Here is a 24,090-nt window from a genome sequence, read left to right as displayed (position 1 = left end):
TGCTGGAGCTATATCTCCACTCCCCCCATGCGTCTTCATGGCGTGATAATTAGTTGAGCACAGGGACAACATTTGCTTTAAGCTACACCGGATACCATCAAATGGATTAATGTTAGATGAATGAAGAACTGGAAAGGATTTTGGAAGTGGTCGTGGCCTACTTTAGGTACTGTGACCAAATCTGCATATAGGGACTAAGGATAATTACAGAAAACCTTTCGTGAGGTTAGCCGGTGGTCTCATACGGTTTATTGACACGAAGGCACGGCGGTTCATCAGATCTTAAAACGCAGTGGAAAAAGAAAGGCAAAGAACTTCATAGTTCTTGTCAAAACACCAAACAGGACAGAGGAGAAAGCTACTTTGAAAGGTACTACAGGAAAGGCCGTGGGGATTCGTTGCGCTGACCACGTGACACCCTCTATCCGCAAAAGTTGGCACTAACTTCGCCGACAAATGACTGTCGCTTGGTCGGTATAGTTCGCTTGCGGACTAAAACCACGGAGTTTTGTTTGTTTTTTTAGCAGGTGTTCGATACATGCCAACGGTAATGGAATAGGATGATAATTATGATGATGTATGACTGAATGTATAAGTGGTGGGCCTTCTCTGCCCTTGCGCCGCGACTTACAGTGGTCTGTTGTGCTTAGTTAATTATGATGATGATAATAATAAATAATAAGCTTGGAGAAGAATTAATCGCCTACTTGCATGTGATACGACACGGACTGCATAGAAAACGATGCATCCGACAACTCTTCGTTACCGCGGGAACGTCTTTACCAAGTTATTACCTAGCAACGATAGGGGGATAGAACCACAGACTCCCCTTTGATAAGGAACGGACCGCATAGAAAGTTCCTCTTTCAACAATTCTTCTATTGTTGCGTTCATTCGTTGGTGCGAGAAAGTGTTTACCGAGCCGTAGCCTAGCAATGGAAGGAAAGATAACATATTACCAAGCAGATGGCCAGTAACGACAGGAGAGATACACACGCAGACACACAGACTGATGTGAGGGATTTATGAAGTACGGCACCGAAATGGGCCCAGTTGCCATGATTTAGGCACCGAGTTTCATAACAATTTGTTCAGGTATTAAAAATTTGATAAGGGTGATACAGACAGGAGGGAGATCGCGTAAACCTACTTAGGAAAGTAGGCTAAAAATAATAAACCAAAGAGGACAAGATCTACAGAGCATTTAGGACGTCTAGGAGAGGATAGGCGAGGAGACGAGACAAAGATTGTGTAGAGAAACGAGAGAAAAAGAGACGATTTTGAAGACTTAGGCGTAGATGAGAGAATGCGGACCAATGGAGTTATTCTGTGGTGTTGATGCGGACCAATGACTCCTGTGGTGTGGATGCGAACCAATGGAGCTCTCCTGTGGTGTGGATGCGGACCAATGACCCTCTCCTGTGGTGTGGATGTGGACTAATGGAGCTCTCCTGTAGTGTGGATAGGGACTAATGGCGCCATCCTATGGTGTGGATGCGGACTCATGGCGCTCTCATGTGGTGTGGATGGGGACCAGTGGCGCGTTCCTGTGTACAATGTAATGAAACTTCAGGATCCGTAAAATTTCGGGAATTTACCTGAACAGATGTAACTTGCAAAGGACTCAGCTCCATAGAATTAATTAGTCAGTTAGCTGGTTATAAAAACAAGAACAAGAATATGTGGTGCATAAGTCTTCCTGGAATAGGTGATACTGGGTTGATGAAGAAATTCCCTGCTTTTGCAGAACCCGAAGTTTCATCACGGTCTTCGCAAAAGTACCCGCCTGATCCTCATCCTGTTCCATTTATCCAGTCCTCATCTACGCATAAGAATATCTGAAACATCCACTTTAATATTATTTTCTCATCTGGAGAAAAACAGTTAGTGCAATAAAGGATCAGTAACTTTCAGCGTCCGTTTGCATCTTAACTTGGTACAACTGGGTCCATTTAGTAGAATCCTCCTTGAGAAGTTAACAGTCGTTCGGCTGGCCAAGAAATTATTTGCTTTTATGGAAACTAAATTCTCCTTACTGTACAGCAGAGCCCGTCATTGATCTCTGTCCAGAGCCACATGAATTCAATCCACCGTTCTCTTTCCTTAAGGCTCATTATTAGTCATCCGTCATATTGCCGAGGTCAAAAAAACGTGGATCTATACATCCACTCCCCCATACGCCTTCATGGCGTAGTGCTTAATTAGTTAGGCGCAAGGACAACTTTACCTTTACCTTATTTCGAAAGAAAATGGAATCTTATGAGATCACCTTGTTGTCTGCGTGTCTATATGTCCCCCCCCCCAAAAATTCGTTTTCTGTAAGGTCCACATCTTATCAAAGGAAAGTAGGCGCTTACTTCTTCCCAGAACTTATCACATTCTCTCATCTAACATACGTCTTATTCTATGAGCCGAACGGATCCAGTTCACACCATCATAACACATTTCTTCAAGACAAATATTAATATTATACTCACATCTAGGTCTACCGAGTAATCTCTTTCCTTCATTACGCCAATAAAAATTATGTATGCATGTTTCCCTTCTCATATGTGTGTATTCTAAATTTTAGTGACATATGGGGCTCTGAATGTAAACCCACCCCTTTCATTTCTCTTCTAATTATAAATCATTAAAGATCGTTAAACCTAATTTTAATTATTCTTAAAATTTTTGTACAGAAATGACACAAACACAGGCGATTTATTTGGAGGGGGTGGTGCCTGGCTCTAATAATACTGGTATAAAGTGGTTTACACGCTGATAATTATAAGTTTCAGATGATATTTCGTTCTTTAAGCGAATTAATCGTAGTATTAATTTCACCAAAATATTGACTAAATCTTATGGCCCATGCAATATTATAGTCAAAATTCCTACCCAACTTAGTGAATACCAAGTTTAACTCCTTTTTTCTGCGGCATAACCACGAATCACTTCCAAATGCTTTACCTTCGTCATTATCCTACTCTTTGCCTCTTCACACCCCAACGCTTTACCTTCTTCACTTCTCAGTATTTTACTTTCTTCACTTCCCAATGCTTTACCTTCACTTCCCAACGCTTTACCTTGTTCACTTTCCAATGCTTTACCTTGTTCACTTCCCAGCCCTTTACCTTCTTTACTCCCCGACTCTTTTACCTTCTGGCCAACCTTCTTTTATTTGAAGGACGAGCGGACACCTTCTGGATAACTTCGCTGCCGGAAATTCCCCCCACCCCATAATAAATTTAAGGTCTCTCTGCCGTCAGTTACACTTTCCTCTCTCTCTCTCTCTCTGTCCCTAGGTCGCTCTCTGAGAGAAAACTATAGACCTCCTGCAGCACTGATATGCCTGTGGACAGAATTAATTGTTCTTTTAAAGTTTGAAACAAAAACCACAACTCCACACCATTCACCTGTGATTCTTTTACAAATGGATCTTAGGTCCCACTGGTCATTTTATCAAAACCGTATTCCCGCCACAGTAGAAATGAAAAGAAAGGCAAAGTTGTCCCTGTTAAGGTAGAATAAAGTTAAAGTTGTCGCTGTGCTTAACTAATTAAGCACAACGCCATAAATGTCTATGGAGATTGGAGGTATAGGTCCACCCTTCTTGACCTCGGCACTACCTGGAGGCGAGTTGTCAGTTTGACAACCCGGTCGAGTTGACCCGAGGGAAGAACGCTACCGTACCCATGGTATAGGAGACTGGGCGGGCCCCAGCATCGGTATGGACGCTGTGAACTAAATAAAAAATTGTTGCCTATGCCAGGAATCGAATCCCGGCCCTCAAACCCGCAGCCCGTCATACGGACTGAGTTATCCCATCTCATTTAATAGAAAGGTAAGTTTCTTTGCTTTAAAAAGTTTTATTTACACAATCGTGTACTTTTCAGAGCCGGAATGGTTCAGTCGGCACAGCGACTGGCTACGGGCTGGACGACCTAGTGGTCGGAGTTGGAGTCCTGGTAGGGTCAAGAATTTTCTTTCCTCCACATCGTCCAGACCGGCTCTGGAGTCCACCATACCTCCTATCCAATGGACATCGGGGGTCTCTTTTTTCACCGGGGGTAAAGCGGCCGAGGCCTGAAGCTGAACACTCACCTCCAGCTGGTGCCAAAGTCAAGAAGATGTGGAGCCATACATCCACTCCCCTATACACCTTCATGTCATAGTGCTTAATTAATTAAGCATAGGGACAGCTTTACCTTTTATGATGTACAATTTACTATCTTAGCCTTCAATGAAAAGCTCTAATTTTTGGGGCTTGAGACCACATTCAGCCAATCTTGCGTCCTACCACTGGAACGTGACCCACTGGGTGATAAACACAGCATTACACAGGAATCACGTAAACTCTTTCCAATCGTTCTTCTTACTCGAAAATTAAGAGAAGCTGATTAGGAATCGAATTATTGTACACCTTGTAGAGGTTAATTTCTGGACCCTTGTACCTGAACGTAAATTGGAATCTCGCCCCCCTGCCCCTAGCTCCGTGTGGTACAGAAAGAGGAATGCATCCCTCCGAAGCATTTTGGAAGGGTTTTCTAATCGACCATCGTCTTCCGACCTCTAGCAATGATACGTGGTTGCCACCCACTGGTGTGAAAGAGAGATACTTACTGCCACATTGTTGAGCGGTGTAGCCCTGTAATTAGAGACTCAGTTATTTAAGTGCATTAATAATAGATTTTAAGCAAAGGATACAAATAGAATAGTCAGTAGAGCTCAGATATTTAACAGTTAAAAGATCCACTGGTCTAGAATATATTAAAAACAAAGACATCACTAAAAAACTGAAACTGCAGCCTCATAAAGGTAGAGTTGCCCCTGTTGCTTAGGCACCACAATGTGAAGATGTGTAAGGGAGTGTGATTATAGCCCAACCATTCGTGACCTCTGCACTAGATGGGGATGAGTGGTCAGCTTCACGCCCCTACCGATTTATCCCACGGGAAAGAATCCCTGTACCAATAGTCTAGGAGGCTTGGTGGACTCCAGGGCTAGTTTTAACATTGTGGAGTAGAGAAAAATATATAGCCTCTCCGGGAATCGAGCCCAGGCCATACAGTCCGTCGCTATACCGACTAGGCTCTCCTGAAAAGACAGTCGGTACAAAAAATACACATGAATATAAAAAAAGAGGTAAAGCTATCCCTACAACAGGCCTTGGAGGCCCATAGGGTTCCACATTGTCTAGACAGTCGGCTCATAGATGGAGGTGAGATTGTCAGTCTTACGCGCCCGCTATCATTTATTCCCAGGAAGATTCCTGGCACTCATTTCTGTTAGAGGCTGAGTCAACCCCAGGGCCATACTGCAGCTGGAAGGATTAAGTCAACTGAAAAATGCAATGACCTCATCGAGAATCTAACCCGCGACCTTCCGGCTTGTAGCATAATGCCTCAACCAAGCATGATAAAAAAAGGTAAAGATAAAGTTGTCCTTATATTTAACTGGTCACTAAGCTATGAAGACTTATAAGGGGAGTGGATGTACAGATCATGTATTCTTGACCTCTGTGCTAGTTGAATGTGAGTGGGCAACTTCACACTCCGGCCTCTTTACCTTCAGGGTAAGAGCCCTCGTTAGACATTGCGTAGGAGGCTAGGCGGACCCCAGAACGGTCTGGACGACGTGGAGATGAGAAAATTCTAGCTCCTACCGGGACTCGAATCCGATCTATCATTCGTCCAGTCCATAGCCAGTCGCTATGCCGACTGAGCCATCCCGGCTCCCACAAGCAGGACATGCTTGGTTTAAAATATCTTAGCGGTAGGTCACAGTTTGAGTAGACGACCTTACGGAAGGATATTGTTGTGTTGAACGTGACCTCCAGCACGGCCATTTTGGTCCACATCGTTTTATAGAAATAGCATTTAGTAACTTTCTAATGAGGCCACGCCATAGCTCAAGCGGTTAGTCGCTGGCTTCCCATCGCGGCGGCCCGGGTTCGATCCCGGGTCTGATCAAGTGGGATTTCTGGTGGACAAAGTGGCGCTGGGGCAGGTTGTCCCCGAGTACTTAGGTTTCCCCTGCCAATCTTCATTCCACCAATTGCTCCACAATCACCCTCACCTATCATCTGGGTCTGGTACAATAGGCCAGAAGTGGCCGCAGTACAAGGAACTTAGTCTCACCCCACTAGCAATTAAAAAAACAACTTTCTAATGAAGACATAACAGCGTATGTCACCTATGATGACGGACCCTCAGCGATGGGTTAGTTACTACTCAAAGAACAAAACATATTCTGCAGTATAAAACCAAAAGCATACCGAAACCGCCGGTCATGGTAGCCGAGCGGTCTTAGGGTGGTATGGCACTAGGATGCCAACGGCAGGACATGGCGCAGCTGCCACCATCTCGGCCAAACCCAATGTATTAATTTAGTAGTCATATGTGGCACCTGGCATCTGTCTGGCAGCGCTTCCAGCTTGGCATCCCTGCCAACCAAGATGCCAGGTGCTAATGCTGCTGGCATGGCTGCCAACCAAGATGCTAGGTGCTAATGCTGCTGGCATCGCTGCCACGAAGGCAAAGGCCAAATCAACATCACACGACAGTCTGAGGCCAGTCCATTGACGTCCGTGCGTGTATATTTCTATTTCCTTCAAACATGTCCAATTTCACCTCCGAAAAATTATAACTGAAATTCAGTCCCGATCATCTGGCAGCTGGACGCCATGGCAACTCTCTTGGTGTCGCTGCCATGGCATCCTAGTGCGATACCGCCCTAAGACATGAACTGTCTTCGCTCCCTCGGAAGCCGGTATCGTGGCTTCGAATCCCACACAAGGTATGGATATTTGATGTGTATGCGTTTATTCTGTGTTTGTGTTGTCCTGTGTTTAGGTAGAGGCCTTGCGACCAGCTGATCACCTGTCCAAGGAGTTCTACCGTCTGTGAAATGATCATGAAACTGAGAAATCATCCCTATACTCCGAAGTAGGAGCAAGAGGAGAGAAAAAAATATACCGAAACCGAATAAGACCTTGAAAAAGACAGCATGCACATATTAAGTCGGAACCGGGTTGTCTGCCTCTATCATGAAGATGGCTAGGACGCCGAAAAAGAAAGTTGTATTATTCCCTGAGCCCTGCGACTAAACTTTCTGGCATGAAACAGCCATAAACATTCTCAAGTCCGTGTTATTTGATTCCAGTACTAAATCCCTGGTGACAGAACCATAAGTTTAACATCAATAAATTAAATGTAAAATTATCCCCGTGCTTAATTAAGCATCACGCCATGAAGACGTTTGGGGAATGAATGTCTGGGCCAACGCACTCGGCCTCGACATTAAATGGAGTTGAATGGTCAACTTCACGTCCCATCTGTTTTATTCCCGTATAAACATTCTAGGTACCACCTGGCTGAGAAGTCATGGGGGCTCCCGATCTGATAAAAGCGCGATAGAGAAAAGAACCCCGGTCCTCCAGCCTACACACCGATACTGAAATTCAGTGACTACCTTAGTCAACAGCAATCTTATTAACAGAGCATAAGTAAAAACACTGGTTAATTTACACCAGTGTAGCGGCTACAGTACGAGTTAAGTAAACGGTAGCGTAATGATGACGTAATGTACAAAAAATATCGGTATAATAATATAAAATGTGAAGCCCCATAGGGTTGTGAGACATCGAGGCTCCCACATTTTCTCTAGATAATCGTCTCACAGATGGCGGCGAGGTTGTCAGCTTCATGCACCGGCCACCCTTACCCCCAGTAAGATTTGTGGTACTCATTTCTGTTAGAGATTGAGTCGACCCCAGGGCCATAGTGCGGCTGGAAGAATTAGGTAAATTGAAAAAATCCACCTCAGCGGGACTCGAACCCGAGATCTTCCCGTTTGTAGCATAGTGCCTCACAAACTACGCTACTGCTTGGCCATGATATAATAATATAGTGTATGTAATTAATACATGTTCATACATAGTTATAATGTCGGCATAGATCAGTCTGTATACCGACGGGCTACGGGTTGAACGGGCCGAGGTTCAATTCTCGGAAGAAACAGGAGATTTCTCTTTATCCAACTTCATCCTTACTGGCTCTGAGGCCCATCCAGCCTCCTATCCGGTGCACACAACTCTTTCCTAGGGGTTAAAGCGGTCGGGGTGTGAAAGTAACCTCTCACCTCCATCTAGTGCCAAGGTCGAGAATGTTGGAGTTATGCCTCTTCTCTATCTATCTATGGCTCTACAGTACTTTTTGCTGGACCGTGACCGTTTTTTTCGGTTTCTTGATCTATGCAGTCGGTAGGATTCCTTGGACTAGGGATCAGCTAGTCACAAGGCCGCTACCTTCACACAGAGCAACACAAACTCAGAAAAAACGTACACAGACATCCATACCTTGAGTGGGATTCGAACCCACGATCCCAGAGTTCGAGGGAGCGAAGAGAGTTCATGCCTCAGGCTGCGCGGCCACTGGGCTCTTGTCACCCCTACGAATGTAGGGCGTGGTGCTTAATTATTTTAGCAAAGGGCCAATTCTATCTTTTGCATACATCGCTGTTTATTTGTGTGCCTTGTTTAGCGGTGGTTTCACTATCCAAGCTCTGTAGCACCGTAGATGCAGGTGAATTTGAAACGATTTGAAGGGAAGCGTTCGTCATCTAGCTGTACTATCCCAGGATTTGCCTAGAGGGACTGAAGAGACCCACGAAACACCACATGCTAGTCGGTGTCCCGGCCGACAGTTGAGTACATTAACTCCAGGATACATGCCTAGATCTTTGCCTGCAATATCGTAGTTCTGTGGGCGGCCTATCCCACGTACCATTTATGCCAAACAAGAACTTGGAGCCATTCATCTATACCTTCCTTCAGTTCATATTATATGATATCAAACGGACAGCATAGAAAACACCGCGTCCAACACCAGCCCAAACCACCCCAACCTATTTCTTTATGGTATATTTTATTATTATCCTCCCATCTACGTCTACATATTCTTGATGGTCTCTCTTCTTTTGGCTTTCCCACAAATACCCTGTCCCATGCGTACTACATGCCCTGCCCATCTCATTTTCCTTGACTTGGTTCGTTTATATTTGGTGAAGAGTAAAAGTTATGAGGCTTCTCATTACGTAATTTTCTCTAACTTCCTATTATTTCATCCCTCTTCAGTCCAGATATTTTCCTCAGCACCCTGTTCCTCCCTTAATGTCAGAGACCATGTTTCGCCCCCACACAAAACCCCATATCTTAGCATTAGAATATGTAAACATAAAAAATTAACTCCATGGCCTGTAGTCCGCAAGCGAACTATACCGACAAAGCGACCACCACTTGTCGGCGAAGTTACTGCCAACTTTAGCATATAGGGGGTGTCGCGTGTTCAGCGCAACGACTCTCCACGGCCGGTAATTTCAGTTTTCTAGAACCGGTATTTTTCCATTCACGTAGCTCCTTAGTTATCCTCACGAGGATGAGTGGACACCGTTCCAGACCCACTACTTCTCAGAAAATCTGGTAGCGCAGGAAATCGAACCCGTGATCTCTGGATCTGTATCCAGGAACTCTGGCCCCTAGACCACAGAGGCCTGTGCACATAAACTCGAATGCAAATTCAGAATACCACGCAGTAAAGAACGCGTGTGGAGACCGTTTGCGCATGCGTACGTATTGCACCTTCTCAGTTTTGTAAAATGGCTGCAGATGTGGGCACTGTCAGCTGATATCCCCTGGTTCGACATCCTTGCACTGAGCGCATTAATACGCAGACAGTAATTTCTGCGTCTGTTTGTTGGTGCAATATGAAAAATGCGCCGGTAGGCATGCAACTGTCAGCTGTGTTAGCGTCAGTTGCAGCTGGTGCAGCTACTCTGTGTGAGAGGCAGTGTCTCACTTGTTTACCGCCTGCTTGTCGTGAGACAGCGATGCCCCATTTGCATGCTTTGGATTCCATTACGTGTGACGTTTCGAGGAAGGACGCATCCTCTTCATGTTTACTCCGGTCGAGTTACATCACGAGTAAAGCGAGATGACCCTTGTTGGATTATCCATCGAGTAGTCGGCTGTACAGTCTCAGGTTCATGGTTTTATTCAGTTATTCTGGACGAACTCTATAGACATGGGCACCGGCGGAGAAGGGACAGACATCTACTCCCCCCCCCCTCCCCACAGTCGGATTTTTGACAAAACATAATATTTCAAAAAAGAATAAAACGTGTCATATTTTCACGTGTACGGCTGGCTTATAGACCGCCTCTGTGGTCTAGTAGTCAGAGCTCTTGGCTACAGATCCAGAGGTCACCGTTTCGATTTCCGGCGCAACTAGATTTTCTGAGAATTAGTGGGTCTGAAACGGGGCCCACTCAGTCTCGTGATGATAATTGAGGAGTGATTTAAAAAAACAGCTGCTGCTGTCTAGAAAACCGAGATTAACGCCCGTAGGGATCCGTTGCGCTGACCACGCGACACCTCTATCCGCTAAAGTTGGCACTAACTTCGCCGAGAAGCGGCGGTCGCTCGTTCGGTATAGTTCGTTTACGGACTACAGGCCTCGGAGTTTTGACCTAGCAACCGAGTTTCCACCCAGAATCTGTCACGATGGAATGTGTTTATAGAGCCGTTGCCTAGCGATGGTTCTATAAGTGACAATATAAGAAATAAAGCTCTGCAAAAATGTGTTCTGTCGTGAATACTGTAGGGCGACCACTATATGTATTAAAGGCTTAAACAAACGTTTAACAAAGGCCACACCATAGCTCAAGCGGTTAGTCGCTAGCTTCCCACCGCGGCGGCCTGGGTTCGATCCCGGGTCTGGTCAAGTGGGATTTGGGGTGGACAAAGTGGCGCTGGGGCAAGTTTTCTCCGAGTACTTCTGTTTCCCCTGCCAATCTTCATTCCACCAATTGCTCCACAATCACCCTCACCTATCATATGGGGCTGGTACAATGGGCCGCGGTACAAGGAACTTAGTCCCACCTCACTAGCAATAAAAAGAAATGTTTAACAAATTTTTGATGTTTCTCTCCAAAAACACATTGCCGTAAGCTGTAAATCACCATCAGAGTATATCCGGTTTATTTTCCTGCTGAGATTTTACAACTGACATATATAAAAACAAGTATGGTATTTAAAAATTGGAGTCATAAATTTATACAAAATATTGAAATCAATATTTTTTATAAAATTCACAAATATACATAATAACAGTTTTAATATTTTGTAGATATCTCTGACAGGAGCCGGAATTGCGTAGTCGGTATAGCGACTGCCTACGGGTTGGAGTTAAGTGTCCCGGTAAGGTCAAGAATTTTGTTTCCTCCACGTCGTCAGACCGGTTCTGGGGTCCACCCAACAACCCCCTATGAAATGGGTACCGGGGGCTCTTTACCGGTGCTAAAGCGGCCGGGGCGTGAAGCTGATCACTCACCACAAATAGTGCCGAAGTTAAGAAAATGTGGATTTATACATCCACTCCTTCATATGTCTTCATGGCTTAGTGTTTAACCAGTTAAGCACTGGGTCAACTTTACCTTTACTTTTAGATATGTATGACTCTGGTTTTAAATCCTTCCTTTTATGTGTATGAATTGCAGTTCCTTTCAATGCGTGCACACCCTAACTGTGGTGTTACAAACCCGAAACACATCAGGATATTAGTAATATGAGAAATAAACCAGATGTACCTCGATGGGGACTTACGCCTGAATGCCGATCACAGTGGCCGCGTGGTCTAAGGCATGAACTGTCTTCGCTCCCTCGTAAGCTGGGATTGTGGGTTCGAATCCCACTCAGGGCATGGATGTTTGTGTTGCCTTGTGTGTAGGTAGCGGCCTAGAGACGGGCTGATCCCCCGTCCAAGGAGTCATACCGACTGTGTATAGCAGCGTTTATCAACCTGTGGTCCGCGATGATGGGACAGGTGGTCAGCAAGCAGACATAAATTAAATTAAATTTAACATTATCCAACCAAAACAAATTAAAATTAAATAAGCAAGTAAAAAATTAATTATATAATATTTTTTAATTGTTTAATAAAACTTAAAACTTTGTTCAGATGATTCATTTTTAATAGTTTACTTCCAATTTAATTAACTGTTTCCATATGTATTGAAAACATGCTCTTAGATTATTATGCTATAAATGGTACAGTATGTCCCAAATGTTGGTAATACCACATAGGTTTAAAAAAAATATGCCTACATTACTTAGTGGTCCGTAGAATTTTTTCAGCCATTTTACTGGTCCTTGGGCTTAAGTAAGTTGAGAAACACTGGTGTATAGGATTAAGAAACTGAAACAGAGGCCAAGGTCAAACAAAAAGGGTTGTACACCCATAGATCGGTAGATTTACACCTGACTATGATAGATTCAGTTTATCGAAGGGAAGATGAAACATATTGTATCAATATGAAAGAGTTATATCTTATCGGATTTAACGCCATGTAGTTCGTTAAAATTCGACCTACGTTTCGGAGGAATATGTCGCCTCCATCTTCATGGTCGCAGAATAAGCGCGAAAGGAGATGGCACCAGCGTCATAACCAGAAGGCAAAGCTGTTCATAACCAGCACTGTGAGAACCTCAAGTCCTCTCTATCAATATACATCGTCAGATCTTCCCAGACCTTTTTGTTTGGAAGTTGGGATCGTATCTCCAGGTGAGGACATTGCCAGTTACCTGATGACATGCACATTTTGGAGAGCGAATGTGGAGGGGGTGAGGGACGAATTCAAACAAGTCTTGCTTTTGCTGGTGGTTGCTGGTATCTCCAAAGGCTCTTGTCCGGTCTGGTCTGCCGGCCGTGACTAGAGCACAGAATCGACAGGTTATGCCTCTGCAACACAGAAGAAGAACCCCCCACCCCTCCAAACACTTTTATTACCACGTTTTGCGTGACGTCACAACCGTGCAACGACTAACATCCATCTCTTCTAACTTCTTGCCACGGGTCGGTTCAACTAAGCTGCCTAATTAGAAAACTGAGACCCGACGTTCTCACCGCGGTGACTGGGTTGTAACACCGTGATGTCTGGTAGAAGTTTACCGACGATATGGAGGAACATACAGTCTAGGCCGCGCCAGAGCTCAAGCAGTTAGTCGCTGGCTTCCCCCCGGGGCGGCCCGGGTTCGATCCCTGGTCTGGTCATGTTGGATTTGTGGTGGACAAAATGGCGCTGGGGCAGGTTTTCTCCGAGTACTTCGGTTTCCCCTGCCAATATTCATTCCACCAATTGCTACACAATCACCCTCACCTATCATCTGGGGCTGGTACAATAGGCCAGAATTGGCCGCAGTACAAGGGACTTAGTCCCACCCCACTACCAATAAAAAAACCTAGTCTCCATCTTCAGGCAAAACTTTGCCTCCTTCCCTCTGGTTACTTGATTTGCTTATTTTTAATCCTGAAGATGGAGGCAGAATATTCCTTCGAAACTTCAGTGAACCTCTGCCGGACTTCAAGACATTACATCCCAGAAGCCAGCACTCTTGGTGGGAAGTTCAGAATAATCATCGGAAGTACGAGTTTCTCGCGCCGCTGTGAATGTTACTGCCTTCTATGATGTGACGTCGTGTAGTCTGGTACATGTTTACAGCAATTTCGGAAGAACATGTCTCCATTTTCACACCAAGAACGCTTCTTCATCTACCTTCAGGGTAGAGGAGTTGCATGAAGATACAGTACTTTTTCTCGCAAGGTCGGTAAATATTGTGATGGAATAGTCCATTGCTAGACAACGTCTTGTTAAAACACGTTTCCGGGACGACCAGCTGGAACAGTCTATTGCTGAGCAACGTTCATTAAACATATTCTCCAGATAATGAAGGCAACAATAGAAGAATTGCCGTTTCTATAAGAAGAGAGGATTTGCTAGGAAACGGTTTTCTCAATGTGCTTTCTGTTGTCAGCGCCGGAGGTTTATAGGGGACAATGAAGGTCGTTTGCAGGAAGTCGTAGAACGAGAAACAGAATGGAAAGAGGACTCGGCGGTCAAGATTGATTGTGATTGTAAAGAAATGCCAGTACACCCAGTCATCAAATCTATCGGTACTCTGCAATAGCTCAGTCGGTATAACGACTGGCTACGGCAGGACGACCGAGGGGCCGGAGTTCGAGTCCTGGTAGGGTCAAGAATTTTCTGTTCCCCAAGTGGTCCGGTTCTGGGGTCCACCCTACTTCCTATCCAATGGGTACTGGCGGTAAAGAGGCCGAGGCGTGAAGCTAACCACTCATTTCCAGCTAGTACCGAGGTCAAGAAAATGTGGACCTATACATCCACTCCCCAATACGCCATTGCTTAATTCGTTGAGCACAGGGATAAATTTTACTTTTTTAATCCTCCAATAAGAACGTCAAAATTCCCGTCTACACGACGCGTTGCAAAACATTGTGATCACGGTGGCGTAGCTAACGTCTTTTTTTTTTTTTTTGTGATATAGCAGTGACAGCCTCTTTTGTATACGTTTCTCACCTACTGAACTCATCGTTCGATCCCTGTCCATCCCATTCCTGCCAGTTCTATTATTCTAACAATGCATGAAGTAATTTTCTCCGCATTCACGTTACATATATTTTATTATCATAGGAGTATGAGTGACCGTCACCCGCCCAAGGAGTCCTACCGAATGTGTAAGATCTAGAAAAACCGAAGTGAACGGAGAAGTTCATGGAGGTAGGCCTAGGCCCACTGGGGCTGTAGTGCCAAGGAAAACAAAATGAGTGACTGTCTCTGTGGTCTAGTGGTCTGAGATCCTGGCTACAAATCCAGAGGTCTCGGGTTCTATTCCAGGCGCTACCATATTTTCTGAGAGGTAGTGGATCTGGAACGGGGTCCACACAAACTCGCGAGGATAAGTGAGGAACTGTTTCAAGGAAACAGCGTCTCCGGTCTATAAAACCGAGATTAACGGCCGGGGGGATCCGTTGTGCTGACCATGCGACACCTTTTATCCGCTAAAGTTGGCATTAACTTCGCCGACAAGCGGCTGTCGCTCGGTCGGTATAGGTCGCTAGCGAACCACAGGCCACAGAGTTTCCGTGTTTGTTTGTGATATAACAGTAGGTATTTCTTTAGCTGACTATATTTTATTTTATTTCTTAATTGAGGCTTTTTATCTTCATTATAATTTTAAGATCTGACTGGCCCATATACAGTCAGTTTTACTATCAGATTGAACATTTTATAACATTATTGCAGACTCAGTCAGACCATTATGCAGATGACGGGGGCATGATTCGCATTTTATTTTATTTTGTACTGGGTTTATTAGAGGACGTTTGGCTTGACTTTCATCCAGATGCAAATAGCCACAGAGACTGACGTGAATATAAACCCACATCTTCAACGAACTGAAGGCGAGACAATTACTGTTCGTGTATTGCACAAGCTGAAAACATCACTGCGATATTCGGTCTGCTCTTACCATTACCAACGATAAATGAACAGTAGTATAGTCTACCCATCACTTGCCTCACCTTCTATTCGTTGGAGGGCTGTATTTGTATATTCTAGATCGAAATTACAGCCGATCACAATGGTCACGCAATCTAAGGCATGAACATTCTTCGCTCGCTCCTGGGCTCGAATCCCACTCAAGGCATGGATATCTGTGTGAGTTTATTCTATGTGTAGGTAGCCCTCTTGCGAAGGGGCTGATCCCCCGTCCAAGGAGTCCTACCGACTGTCTAAGATTAAGAAATTCAAGTGAAACGATGCGTTTCACGGATGCCCTGTGCTCCAAATGGGAGAAACAGGAATAAGGATAGATAGACTATCAGAACACTATTGATTTTTCCGCAATTGAAATAGAAGCCGGAATATCTCAGTCGGCATAGCGACGGTCTAAGGGCTAGACAATCATGCTTCGACTCCTAACAGTAGTTGAAAGTAAAGTTATCCCTGTAACAGGCCGTGAACGCCCATAGGATTGTCAGAGGTTGAGGCTTCCACATCTTCTAGACAATCGGTTCACAGATGGCGGTAAGGTTATCAGCCTTACGCGCCGGCCGCCCTTTAGTCCCAGGAAGATTCCTGGTACTCATTTCTGTTAGAGGCTGAGTCAACTCCAAGGCTATAGTGCGGATGGAAGGATTAGGTCAATTGAAAAATCCAATGACCTCATCGGGAATCGAACCCACGACCTTCCGGCTTGTAGCATAGTGTCTCAACCAACTACGCTACTGCGTTGGCCCCGACTCCTATCAAGGGCACAATTTTTTCTCTTGCTCATAGCGTCCAGACCGGCTTTGGGGCACACCCAGCCTCCTATTCAATAAGTATCGGCGAGGACAAGAATAGTGGAGCTATGACTTCACTCCCCCATACGTCTTCATGACGTGGTGTTTAATTAATTAAACAGAGGGACAATTTTACCTTTACCTGAACGTCATAAAATTATATGTTTTTCTTGGTGTCAGGTAAAATTGTAACTGTGCTTAACTAATTAAGCACTACGCCATGAATACGTATGGGGGAGTTGATATATAGATCCACGTATTGTTTTCCTCGGCACTAGTTGGTGATTAGTGGTCAGCTTCACGCCCCTGTCGCTTTATTCCCGGTGAAAAAGCCTTCCAGTACTCACTAGATAGGAGAAGGGGAGGGTCCCAGAACCGGTATAGACGACGTGGAGAGGAGAAAAATCTTGTCCTTACCAGGACTTGAACTCCGACCCCTCCGTCATCCAGCCCGTAGTCAGTCGCAATACCGACAGAACTATACCGGCTCAAGTAACATTTCGTGTCGCAAGCAAATACCATTTTTTGCACAAGGATTAATTTAAATCCGCAATTCCTAACTACGTAATGGTCATAAGTTAATTTTCTTACAGACATCTTCTGAAGAGAGCAAAAAGCGTTACAAATTTTAATGTTACGAAACATATTGTGACATGACGCCAGATGCCTGGAATTGCAAAATCAGAATAGACGTTCATTGCTAGGCAACAACTCTGTAAACACATTCCCACGGCAACGAATACGCAAACAATCGTGTAACTTCCGTTGCTATGAAACGGCGCTGTAAACACGCCTTCCCAACAATAGAAAGGCTGTGATTTCTGCGTGGTCCTTGCGAAGTGGTTATAAAGAAAATTTCAGTTGAGAAGAGTTAAGCCGAGTTTCGAGACGCCTCCCTGCCATGATATGAGTTTGGGAGCACAGGAATTGAACTGAGTCGAGTCTTCGGAATTGACAGCTGCAGAATAATGACAAGAAAGGAATCAGGCTGTGACAAGAAGACTTCATGCGTGATTTTAAGTGACAGTGAGACTCTTATAAATCCGTTGCCAGGATACGACTAGTGAAGACTAAGAATCCTAGTGCGTGTTAACGGTGAACTGTAAAGTGTAGATCAGCGATGGCACTGTAATTGCCTCTAGTTCCGAGTACTGTGGATAATGTGTCAATAAATCCCAATCATCAAATCTAAACCCTCTCTTTTTAATCACGCACAACCCCCTGCATGTGACAATATATTTCAGTACAGTAAATCATAGTTAAAATAATGTGTGTTTAACCTTATTATTTATGTACTGTTTTTTGTTCATGAATTGAGAACAGGGTGCTGAGGAGAACATTTGGGCTGACGATGGACAGAATAGGAAGTTGGAGAAAACTGCATAATGAGGAGCTTCATAACTCGTACTCTTCTCCAAGTATAATTATAATGATCAAGTCAAGGAGGAGGAGATGGACAGGACATGTAGCATGGATTGTCGACAATATGACTGTATAGAAGATCTGATGGGAAATCCAGTAGGAAAGAGAACACCAAGAAGACCTAGACCTAGATGATAGAGAAATAGGAAAAGGTGGAATAGACTGGATTAATTTGGTTCAGGATAGGGACCAGTGGGGGGATCTTGTGAACACGGCAATGAACCTTCGATTTCCACAGAATACTGGTAAATTCTTCAGTAGCTGAGCGACTGGCAGCTTCTTAAGAAGGACGCAGCTGCATGGAGTGAGCTAATTAGCGTCGACGTCACTATCTGAGACTACATTGCGTCAAATAGGAGCGTGATACATAAATTTTAAGGGATATGAAAGGAAGCGATGGTAGCCCAACATTTTCTTGTAGGGTCTGAGGAAAACAACGAGAATTCTCAGTGAAGATAATCAGTGTCTAGGCTGAGATCCATACTAGGAACCTACCGATTAGTTTCTTGGTTTGGGGTGAGAGAGAGTCCACTTGGTACGTCGGGCACTAATTGGCCTGTTGTACGAGCCCCGAATGATAAGATTATGATGAATGTGGAGCAGTCGGTGGAATGAGAATTGGTAGGGTAAACCGAAGTACTCGAATAAAACCTGCCCCAGTGCTACATTGTCCACCACAAATCCCATATGACTTCACCTATGCTCGAACCCGGGCCGCTGCGATGGGAAACCGGTGACTAACCGCCTGAGCTTTGGCGCGGCCTCTTCAACCTACCGATTATAAGAGAGAATTGTTTGTAGGCGAAGCAGTGTGCAGTGTATTTAGTGTACGTGGGAGAGTCAATATACAGGCCTCATATGAAAGTAAAACAGCTGTAATGAATGTGATGTGTTTTCTATGTATATCACTAGGTAGCAGCACAGTTGAGCTTCATGACAGCCTAGATTTCAGACTCACATGCGCGTGTTCAGAGGCTGGTTTCAGTAGTAAAAATGGCAACCGTGCTTGGGTATACTACCGAAGAGCAGAGTTCTGTTGTGCGTTTTTTTGTGGACAAAAAGGACTCAATGCAAAGGATATTCATACAGAAATGTTTCCTGTTTACGGTGGGAAGTGTCTGTCGCGTAAAGCGGTTCACATCTGGGTCAAGAAATTTTCTCAACGACGTTCGAAAGTCGCAGTTGATGAGACGGGTGTGCGGAAATGGTTGACGTAACACTTGAAAGAATTCTACGCTGCGGGTTTCGACGCACAAATAAAACGATGGGACAGGTGTATCAATATTCGTGGAAGATATGTCGAGAAAGAAATGTTCTTTTTTCAGGTTCGACTATCACAAATTTTCAGTTTTATATCAATTTGTGACCTATTTACTCACTCTCTCTCGTATATATGACGTACCAAATTTCATGTAATTCCATCATGTTGCTAGGAATATGAAACATGAGAACTGATCGTAACCATCTTCCCTATGTGACTTTGTGCGTCGTATGCAGATACCTCATAGCATAGCGTCCTCTGACGCTCGTGACATGAGTCTTAAGGGCAGCGGACCGTGGCCTTGTGAGGGAAGGACAGCCAAGAAACGCCACGCGGTGGGTATATTACGATATGACATTGAATTCAGCTGTTTCTAAACGTACCGAAACGTATCTACAAATGCGTGGAGATGGTATATTTATACAACGTTAAATTTTCTAGGAATTATGCATCGTTCTGATGCTCTGTACGACGTTTCGGAGATTAGCGTGTGGATTTGAGTACGGAGAGATTGTAGGCTCCGAGATTTCATGTAAAAATTAGACACGTAATTAACGCCCATAAAATTGATCAAGCTTTGGAGGCAGGTTCAGAAACTTCAGAATCTTCCCTTGTTATCTAAAAATGTGGCACTATGATACAAGACAGAAAGTCGCGGATTCGAGTCCCGATGAGGTCGATTTTCTTCAATTGACCTAATCCTTCCAGCCGCATTATGGCTGTGGGGTCGACTTAGCCTCTAACAGAAAGGAACACCAGGAATCTTCCCGGGGGGTAAGGGCCGCCGGCGCGTAAGGCTGACATATTTACCGCCATCTGCGAGCCGATTGTTTAGAGAAAATGTGGGAACCTCGACATCTCACAACCCTATGGGCCTTCACGACCTGTTACAAAGATAACTTTACCTTTTATATAAAAAACTACCGATCATAGTGGCCGCGCTGTCTAAGGCATGAAATGTCCTATCTTGCTCGAACACTGGGATCGTGAGTTCGAATCTCACTCGACACATGGATGTCTGTGTTAGGTAGCAGCCTTGTGACGGACTGATCCCCTGACCAAGGAGTCCTGCCGGCTGTTTTAGATTAAGGAACTGAAGTGAAACGATTGGCCAAACACGTTGTCACGGAGAGATTGATTCATGGAAACCAAGTGATTATGAAATATGGTTTCCACGGATACGGAAACTGAAAGTTGTAAACTCGTAGAAAACTAAACGGTTACTTCGGACTGAATATATGATTTCCAAGGCAACGCAGACATGAAGAACAGTAATTGAACCTTTGGAGATGGTGACCTCGTGGCAGTTATAAAAGGCAGTGGATTCCTGAGTTCAGGGCGATGAAAAGGGAAGTCTCAAATTTGAGACAGTAATATATAGTCTCAAGTACCAAGGGACTCGGGCCCAAGAAAGACTGCACTGGCAAGCACCAGCAGCATACACAAAAGACAGACCCGTCTTCTCGTCAAAGAGGGCGCAAAAAAAAAAAAAGACCGCATCTGTCAAAAAATAATAAAGATCTGGTCACAAGCCCCATATGGGAGCTTTATGCCAAGACAGACTGGCCGACTGACCGTCGGTCGTAAAATGAAACTCAGACTCAGTTCAGGAGTGAGTTAAGTTACATTTGGCCCGTGTGGAGGCGGGGTCGAATACCTCCACCGTAGCCCTGTGAGGCGTTAAAGGCGACTAATTCCAGTTATTAACAAACTGTTTGAATTTTATAGGATAATAACCGAAATAGAAAATGCAATAGAGTGCAGAAATTACGTAGACGCATCTGCCTGATGATGGTCATATGATGTCGAAACATGTTGTAGAAGTGACATTTATTAAAGTGACAAAGTAGCACACCAATAGTGTGTGATCATGTCAAGAAGTCGCACTTTCAAGTTTGGCCATGCAAATTAAAGAATAAGTACATATCAGTAAAAGATGACGCCGGTCAGAGTGGCATGAACTGTCTTCGCCCTCTCGAACGCTGGGATCTTGGGTTCGAATCCCATTCGAAAGACGGATGTCTGCATTTATTCTGTTCTTATGTTGCCCTACTTATGTAGCGGCCTTTCGACGGGCTGATCCCCCGTACAAGGAATCCTAGCAACTGTCTATAAGGTTCATAATTTCAGAAAATAAGTGGGAATGAATACAGATCCCATCCGTCATGAAGAAAGAAATTACTTCGGAGGGCTTAAATGCGAGCGGGGCAATGTCACGTGTAGGGGTGTGACCAGAGTCTCTGTGGTGTAGAGGTCAGAGTTCCTGGCTACAGTTCCAAAGGTCCCTGGTTCGATTCCCGGCGATACTAGATTTTCTGAGAAGTAGCGGGTCTGGAACGGGGTCCACTCAGCCTCGTGAGGACAACTGAGGAGTTTCTTGAATTGAAAAGTAGCGGCTCCGGTCTAGAAAACCTAAATTAACGGCCGTGGGGATTCGTTGCGCTGACCACGCGGCACCCTCTATCCGCTAAAGTTGGCACTAACTTCGCCGACAGACGGTCGGTTGGTCGGTATAGTTTACTTTCAGACTAAAACCACAGAGTTTTGCTTTTTATTGTTTTTGTAAGGGTGTGACTCATAAGACGGGGTTTGGATAGGATTGGATTTATTGCACCTTATACATTCACACAGTTCGGGACTACAGGAAATTACAGCGCTATCGCTATTTGCACACGCATTAGGATTCTCAGTCTTTACTAGCCGTATCCTGGCAACGGATTTATCCCATTCTCACTGTAACTTCAGATCACACATGAGTTCTTCTTGGCACAGTCTAATTCCTTTCTTGCCGTTTCTGCTACTGCCAGTTCCGTTGTCAAGAATGCGTGTTTACTGGACCGTTACCTAGTAATACATGTCCTATTTTTGAGCGCTTGTGTTGCGGGAATACATTTACCGACCCGTTGCCTAGCACTTGGTATACACGCCACAATAATGAGGGTTTTTTTAACACTTTATTCTTTACGAAACATTGTACATAAACCATAGAGTTGTGTTTTTGATTTGTGATTGGGCAGTCAGAGGATATACAAGATATTTGTGCTGGTCACAGTTGGAGAATGGAGTGTAGAGAGAGAAAGACAATATGTTGGAAGTCCCCCCTGATCGGGTCGGGCCAGACGCGCTGGAGCCTCGAGTAAAGCGGGGCCCCGCGGGGGTGGGGGCGATACGGGGAGTCGACGGATGGTTGGCTCTCTTGGTAGTTGGTCCGGTGCGTCTGCAGTGGTAAGCCTGCAGTCACACAGTGTTATAAGTGCAGTAACAAGTGTTCGCATTGTATCAGTCCTCACGTGGTATATTCATGCAGGTATGTAGGTATATCCTGGCTGATTTGTTATTTCTGTGATTATGAGGCGAAATCAAGACATATTACACGTATAGAAACGTCACGAGTAATGTACTCGCTCGAAATGACTTCCGAGATGCGACAGAAAACTAGGCAGTGGTGTTCAAAGGTCATCTGTGATGGAATCATTGTTCGTGGTCCCGTAACCTTGATCAGGGTTTGTTTATCTTCCCACGGTTAAAGTGGCCAACTTAATTGGCAGTCAAACATTCCTCAAAGATCAACTAAATCAATAAACTACATCCAACAGTTCCAATAATAAACTAAAGCTTTCCGTTGCTTAGATGTTCTTGGAACATTTTTTTCGTTGCGAAAATAAAAATGTATTAACCATATGACATTTATAAAAAAGAAAATGCATGTAAGTCTATATATATATCTTGTAGTGTATGGGTGTGAACCTTGGTTTGTTACACCAAGGGAAGATCACAGAGTGATGGTACTTAAGCACATGGTACTGAGAAGAATAGCTGGAGGTTGGAGAAATTTGCATAATGAGTTGCACTCCTGACAAAATCAAGAAAGATGTGACTAACGGGACATGTAGCATGCATGAAGAGAAGGGAAGTGCATATAAAGTTTGGCTATAAACACCTAAAGGAAAGAGGATGACCTACACTTGGATGGGTGGATAATATTAAAGTGGTGCTTAGAAGTACGATGCGAAGATTTCGACTGGATTCTTCTGACTCGTGATTAGAACCGGTGGCTGACTGTTGTGAACACGGTAATGAACCCTCGGTTTCCATAAAATATTGGCAATTTCTTGAATGGTACAGTAATTATTAGATCTTTTAAGAAGGGGTCAGCTCCACGGGGTCTGATTTAGGCTGTACTGGCTATATATATATTTATATTTAACTGTCACAAAGTCATGCAGGCCTATTTTATGTATTCAGCTTAAATTTTATTAATTTTAGTTCAATGGGTTGACATGTTATTCAGTTGTGTTGTTGAAGTGTTATGTCGTAACGGTTCTTAATAATATTTTCTATTACTAGACTAAATATTTAACTCTATGGGGCTCAGTCCGTCTTGAGAAGCCAACAGTTGCTCAGCTACTCAAGAATTTCCCAATATTTTATGGAACCCGAAGGTTCATGACCGTGTTCACAAGAGTCCTCCATTGGTTCCTATTCTGAGTTAGATCAATCCAGTCCATTCTATTTCTTTAATATCAATTTTAGTATTATCCTCTAGTCTACGTATGGGTCTTCCTAATGGTCCCTTTCCTTCTGGCTTTCGGACCAAAATCCTATATGCTTTTATCTTCTCCCTTATGCCTACAACATGCCCTATCCACTTTGCCCTAGGACAAATACGATCTTGAGTAGATAATATTTATCACCTTACTTTGTTGTGACAGTTGCCATGCAACAGTGACGCGCTGTTCATTTGTTATTACATACTAGTCCCATAATCACAATCACGCACTGGACATAAAATTTCTTTAGTTAATGAAACATCATGTTTCGACTGCTATATATAGCCATCTTCTATGACGCTGATGACTGTCAATTCCAGTCACAGATATCACTTTTGGAACCGGGACAGCTCAGTCGGTATGGTGACTGGCTACTGGCTGGACGGTCGGGTTTCGATTCTCGGATGGGGCAAAAGTTCTTCTCTTTCCCACAGCGTCCAGACCGGCTCTGGAGCCTAGGTTAAGAATGGTGGAGCTGTACCTCCACTTCTTAGTAAGACTTCTTGGCGTGGTGCCTAATTAATTAATTACGGGGGAATTCACTTTTCATTAACATGTGTTTAACACTAAAAATAAGTAGATACTGTGCAGTTCCATATCCGTGTAGCTGATATTTTAAAACGGATTCATCCCTTCTTTTATTAAGATCATAGTGGTTCATATTTTGTTGTCGTTA

General features: G+C 44.2%; 1 protein-coding gene across 2 annotated transcripts in view; it reads left to right on the top strand.

Moving 5' to 3' along the window:
• The window catches only part of LOC111872694 (noggin-1), a 94,543-nt gene that overhangs the window by 9,349 nt on the left and 61,104 nt on the right, over nucleotides 1–24,090 (top strand). Inside the window, exon 1 of one of the 2 annotated variants that reach the window (XM_023866819.2) lies at nucleotides 22,059–22,171. The exons of the other annotated variant lie outside the window; for it this stretch is intronic. Coding sequence (XP_023722587.1) covers nucleotides 22,166–22,171 — 6 coding nt within the window. The 5' untranslated portion in view covers nucleotides 22,059–22,165. Of the gene's footprint in view, nucleotides 1–22,058; nucleotides 22,172–24,090 lie in introns of those variants that run through there. 2 annotated transcript variants of the gene reach the window in all.

This window comes from Cryptotermes secundus, unplaced genomic scaffold (assembly GCF_002891405.2).
Source record: "Cryptotermes secundus unplaced genomic scaffold, Csec_1.0 scaffold143, whole genome shotgun sequence".
Lineage (NCBI taxonomy): Eukaryota > Metazoa > Arthropoda > Insecta > Blattodea > Kalotermitidae > Cryptotermes > Cryptotermes secundus.
Note: the sequence above shows the minus strand (reverse complement) of the source record. Positions and strands in the feature narration are given on the sequence as shown.